General features: G+C 52.1%; 1 protein-coding gene across 1 annotated transcript in view; it reads left to right on the top strand.

Moving 5' to 3' along the window:
* Positions 1–5700, top strand: part of LOC307122417 (L-seryl-tRNA(Sec) kinase-like) — a gene marked incomplete at its 3' end in the record, with an annotated part of 18226 nt that extends 12526 nt beyond the window's left edge. The window contains exons 2-3 of the mRNA XM_079846402.1: positions 2321–2795; positions 5499–5700. Of these exons, the coding sequence (XP_079702528.1) occupies positions 2321–2795; positions 5499–5700 (677 nt within the window). The remainder of the gene's footprint in view (positions 1–2320; positions 2796–5498) is intronic.
* Positions 5701–6179: the final 479 nt, after the last annotated feature.

Genomic DNA, 6179 nt, shown 5'->3' on the forward strand with positions numbered 1-6179 from the left:
CAGGGACTCAGGGATACTCAGGGACTCAGGGATACTCAGGGACTCAGGGGTACTCAGGGATACTCAGGTATACTCAGGGACTCAGGAACTCGGATACTCAGGGATACTCAGGGACTCAGGTATACTCAGGGATACTCAGGGACTCAGGGACTCAGGGATACGCAGGGATAGTCAGGGACACTCAGGGATACTCAGGGATAGTCAGGGATACTCAGGGATACTCAGGGATACTCAGGGACTCAGGTATACTCAGGGATACTCAGGGACTCAGGGATACTCAGGGACACTCAGGGATACTCAGGGATAGTCAGGGACACTCAGGGATACTCAGGGATAGTCAGGGATACTCAGGGACTCAGGGATAGTCAGGGATACTCAGGTATACTCAGGGACTCAGGTATACTCAGGGATAGTCAGGGATACTCAGGGATACTCAGGTATACTCAGGGACTCAGGTATACTCAGGGATAGTCAGGGATACTCAGGTATACTCAGGGACTCAGGTATACTCAGGGATAGTCAGGGATACTCAGGGACTCAGGGATACTCAGGTATACTCAGGGATACTCAGGGACTCAGGTATACTCAGGGATAGTCAGGGATACTCAGGGACACTCAGGGATACTCAGGGACACTCAGGGATAGTCAGGGATACTCAGGTATACTAAGGGATACTCAGGGATACTCAGGGACACTCAGGGATACTCAGGTATACTCAGGGATAGTCAGGTATACTCAGGGACTCAGGGATACTCAGGGACTCAGGTATACTCAGGGATACTCAGGGACTCAGGTATACTCAGGGATAGTCAGGGATACTCAGGGACACTCAGGGATACTCAGGGACACTCAGGGACACTCAGGTATACTAAGGATACTCAGGGACACTCAGGGATACTCAGGTATACTCAGGGATACTCAGGGATACTCAGGGATACTCAGGTATACTCAGGTATACTCAGGGATAGTCAGGGATACTCAGGGATACTCAGGGACACTCAGGGACACTCAGGGATACTCAGGGATAGTCAGGGATACTCAGGGACTCAGGGATACTCAGGTATTTGCGGGCAAGTCTGGCGAGACGAGGAAAGCTTAGTTTGTCTACTTTCCACCATGCAAAGTACTTATTTTTGGTCAACATCCTCCTTTTTGTAGCCGAAATAGTCCCAAATAGATGATTTCGACTTTCTTTTTGGTACGAAATCTTTTTTGTTGTTGCGGCGGATCTTCTTTGTCGCGCATTTTTAGCAGTGAATGTTGGAAGACCCTTAAAAGACCCTTAAAAGACACTAAAGACTAAAGTTACAAAGTCCATCTCACTACAGCGGCTCTACAATAACTTTATGAAGACGAGAATAGTTTCTGTGCACAAAAAACCCCTAAATAACGACTTATATCATGATGACGATTTCAAAACACGGCCTCATGAAGCTTCGAAGCGTTATGAGTCAGTGAGTCGATTCAGCGGTTCAGAGCGTTATGAATCAGTGAGTCGAATCAGCGGTTCAGAGCGTTATGAATCAGTGAGTCGATTCAGCGGTTCAGAGCGTTATGAATCAGTGAGTCGAATCAGCGGTTCAGAGCGTTATGAATCAGTGAGTCGATTCAGCGGTTTGAATCGCCAAAGTCAACTGATTTCAGCAGTTTGGCGGTTTGACACAATCATGATTCGACTCACGGATTCATAACGCTTCGAAGCTTCATTAGGCATTATTTTGAAATCGGTCATCACTATATAAGTCGTTATTTAGGGTTTTTTTGCGCACAAAAACTATTCTCACCGATTCATAAAGTTATTGTAGAACCGCTGTAGTGAGATGGACTTTGTATCAACGTCTTTAGTGTCTTTTAAGGGTCTTGAGAGTGTAAAGTGCATTGAGCCAATGGAGGCCTTTCAGAGCATCAGATTTACACTAAAATATCTTCATTTGTGTCTGAAGATGAACGGAGGTCTGACGGGTGTCCAACCACATGAGGCTCAGTATTTAATGACAGAATTTACATTTTTGGTGAACTAACCCTTTAACACTCTTAACTTCCCAGTAAACATACCCCATTACACCACAAGGTGGAGCTGCTGCCTAAGCAGTACAACAGAATACCCTGTAACAGGGTGTGTGTGTGTGTGTGTGTGTGAGAGAGAGAGAGAGAGAGAGAGAGAGAGAGAGAGAGATAGTGTGTGTGTTTTAACAGTTCTCTATTTGTGTGTGAATATACTCCGTCTGACTCGTGTGTGTGTGTGTGTGTGTGTGTGTGTGTGTGTGTGTGTGTGTGTGTGTGTGTGTGTGTGTGTGTGTGTGTGTGTTTTGTTTTCCAGAATGAATGGAAGCAGCACAGGAAGACGGTTCTGATGTGTCTGGAGAGATTCCTGCATCAGACACTCTCACACACACTCTCCAATCAGACTCACACACTCACACTCTCCGATCACACACACACACTCTCCGATCAGACTCAAACACACACTCTCTCCGATCAGACTGACACACACACACTCTGCGATCAGACTCACACACTCACACTCTCCGATCAAACTGACACACACACACTCTCTACTCAAACACACACTCTCTCCGATCAGACTGACACACACACACTCTGTGATCAGACTCACACACACACACTCTCAGAGAGCGATGATGACGTCTGGATGCGCTTCCAGCAGATGCTGCAGCAGCAGAGTGGCTCTCACACACACACACACACACACTCGCGGCCGCTCGTGCTGCTGCTGGACGACAATTTCTACTACCAGAGCATGAGGCAGCAGGTCCAGCAGCTGGCCCGGAAGTGTGAGTGTGTGAGTGGGGTCCAGTGTGAGTGAGGTCCAGTGTGAGTGGGGTCCAGTGTGAGTGAGGTCCAGTGTGAGTGGGGTCCAGTGTGAGTGAGGTCCAGTGTGAGTGGGGTCCAGTGTGAGTGAGGTCCAGTGTGAGTGAGGTCCAGTGTGAGTGGGGTCCAGTGTGAGTGAGGTCCAGTGTGAGTGTGGTCCAGTGTGAGTGAGGTCCAGTGTGAGTGAGGTCCAGTGTGAGGTGAGGTCCAGTGTGAGTGGGGTCCAGTGTGAGTGTGGTCCAGTGTGAGTGAGGTCCAGTGTGAGTGAGGTCCAGTGTGAGTGAGGTCCAGTGTGAGTGAGGTCCAGTGTGAGTGTGGTCCAGTGTGAGTGAGGTCCAGTGTGAGGTGAGGTCCAGTGTGAGTGGGGTCCAGTGTGAGTGTGGTCCAGTGTGAGTGAGGTCCAGTGTGAGTGAGGTCCAGTGTGAGTGAGGTCCAGTGTGAGTGAGGTCCAGTGTGAGTGTGGTCCAGTGTGAGTGAGGTCCAGTGTGAGTGGGGTCCAGTGTGAGTGGGGTCCAGTGTGAGTGAGGTCCAGTGTGAGTGAGGTCCAGTGTGAGTGTGGTCCAGTGTGAGTGAGGTCCAGTGTGAGTGTGGTCCAGTGTGAGTGTGGTCCAGTGTGAGTGTGGTCCAGTGTGAGTGAGGTCCAGTGTGAGTGGGGTCCAGTGTGAGTGGGGTCCAGTGTGAGTGAGGTCCAGTGTGAGTGGGGTCCAGTGTGAGTGTGGTCCAGTGTGAGTGGGGTCCAGTGTGAGTGAGGTCCAGTGTGAGTGTGGTCCAGTGTGAGTGTGGTCCAGTGTGAGTGAGGTCCAGTGTGAGTGAGGTCCAGTGTGAGTGGGGTCCAGTGTGAGTGAGGTCCAGTGTGAGTGAGGTCCAGTGTGAGTGAGGTCCAGTGTGAGTGTGGTCCAGTGTGAGTGGGGTCCAGTGTGAGTGTGGTCCAGTGTGAGTGGGGTCCAGTGTGAGTGAGGTCCAGTGTGAGTGTGGTCCAGTGTGAGTGTGGTCCAGTGTGAGTGAGGTCCAGTGTGAGTGAGGTCCAGTGTGAGTGGGGTCCAGTGTGAGTGAGGTCCAGTGTGAGTGTGGTCCAGTGTGAGTGGGGTCCAGTGTGAGTGTGGTCCAGTGTGAGTGGGGTCCAGTGTGAGTGGGGTCCAGTGTGAGTGAGGTCCAGTGTGAGTGAGGTCCAGTGTGAGTGTGGTCCAGTGTGAGTGAGGTCCAGTGTGAGTGTGGTCCAGTGTGAGTGAGGTCCAGTGTGAGTGTGGTCCAGTGTGAGTGTGGTCCAGTGTGAGTGTGGTCCAGTGTGAGTGTGGTCCAGTGTGAGTGTGGTCCAGTGTGAGTGTGGTCCAGTGTGAGTGTGGTCCAGTGTGAGTGAGGTCCAGTGTGAGTGTGGTCCAGTGTGAGTGTGGTCCAGTGTGAGTGTGGTCCAGTGTGAGTGTGGTCCAGTGTGAGTGAGGTCCAGTGTGAGTGGGGTCCAGTGTGAGTGAGGTCCAGTGTGAGTGTGGTCCAGTGTGAGTGTGGTCCAGTGTGAGTGAGGTCCAGTGTGAGTGTGGTCCAGTGTGAGTGAGGTCCAGTGTGAGTGGGGTCCAGTGTGAGTGAGGTCCAGTGTGAGTGAGGTCCAGTGTGAGTGTGGTCCAGTGTGAGTGAGGTCCAGTGTGAGTGTGGTCCAGTGTGAGTGTGGTCCAGTGTGAGTGAGGTCCAGTGTGAGTGTGGTCCAGTGTGAGTGAGGTCCAGTGTGAGTGGGGTCCAGTGTGAGTGAGGTCCAGTGTGAGTGTGGTCCAGTGTGAGTGTGGTCCAGTGTGAGTGTGGTCCAGTGTGAGTGGGGTCCAGGGTCCAGTGTGAGTGAGGTCCAGTGTGAGTGGGGTCCAGTGTGAGTGGGGTCCAGTGTGAGTGTGGTCCAGTGTGAGTGTGGTCCAGTGTGAGTGAGGTCCAGTGTGAGTGAGGTCCAGTGTGAGTGGGGTCCAGTGTGAGTGGGGTCCAGTGTGAGTGTGGTCCAGTGTGAGTGTGGTCCAGTGTGAGTGAGGTCCAGTGTGAGTGAGGTCCAGTGTGAGTGGGGTCCAGTGTGAGTGGGGTCCAGTGTGAGTGGGGTCCAGTGTGAGTGTGGTCCAGTGTGAGTGAGGTCCAGTGTGAGTGAGGTCCAGTGTGAGTGAGGTCCAGTGTGAGTGGGGTCCAGTGTGAGTGAGGTCCAGTGTGAGTGTGGTCCAGTGTGAGTGGGGTCCAGTGTGAGTGGGGTCCAGTGTGAGTGGGGTCCAGTGTGAGTGTGGTCCAGTGTGAGTGGGGTCCAGTGTGAGTGGGGTCCAGTGTGAGTGGGGTCCAGTGTGAGTGAGGTCCAGTGTGAGTGGGGTCCAGTGTGAGTGGGGTCCAGTGTGAGTGGGGTCCAGTGTGAGTGGGGTCCAGTGTGAGTGAGGTCCAGTGTGAGTGAGGTCCAGTGTGAGTGTGGTCCAGTGTGAGTGAGGTCCAGTGTGAGTGAGGTCCAGTGTGAGTGAGGTCCAGTGTGAGTGTGGTCCAGTGTGAGTGAGGTCCAGTGTGAGTGAGGTCCAGTGTGAGTGGGGTCCAGTGTGAGTGTGTGAGTGGGGTCCAGTGTGAGTGGGGTCCAGTGTGAGTGAGGTCCAGTGTGAGTGAGGTCCAGTGTGAGTGGGGTCCAGTGTGGTGGGCGGGGCTAACGCTGTTCTGCTGTGTGACAGACGCTATGGGGTTCTGCCAGGTGTTCCTGCACTGTCCGCTGCAGGTGTGTGTCCGGAGGAACCAGCAGAGGGCGCAGCGCGTCCCAGAGGAAGTGTTGCTGCAGGTGTGTGAGCGCATGGAGCCTCCGGACCAGAACCGGAACCGCTGGGAGCAGCAGAGCCTGACACTGGACACCACTGACCGCATCGCCCACGGAGACCTGTAGGTTAAACTCCACTGATCAAACTCCACTGAATTCAGATCAGTGTCGATTCAGATCAGTGATGATTCAGTTGGTTCAGATCAGTGTTGATTCAGATCAGTGATGATTCAGATCAGTGTCGATTCAGATCAGCGATGATTCAGATCAGCGTCGATTCAGATCAGCGATGATTCAGATCAGTGAAGATTCAGATCAGCGTTGATTCAGATCATTGATGATTCAGAACAATGTCGATTCAGATCAGTGTCGATTCAGATCAGTGATGATTCAGATCAGCGTCGATTCAGATCAGTGTCGATTCAGATCAGTGATGATTTAGATCAGCGTCGATTCAGATCAGTGATGATTCAGTTGGTTCAGATCAGGGATTATTCAGATCAGTGAAGATTCAGATCAGCGTCGATTCAGATAAGTGATGATTCAGTTGGTTCAGATCAGTGTCGATTCAGATCAGCGTCGATTCAGATCAGTGTCGATT

Source organism: Gobio gobio (assembly GCF_949357685.1).
Source record: "Gobio gobio genome assembly, contig: scaffold_252, whole genome shotgun sequence".
Taxonomy (NCBI): Eukaryota; Metazoa; Chordata; class Actinopteri; order Cypriniformes; family Gobionidae; genus Gobio; species Gobio gobio.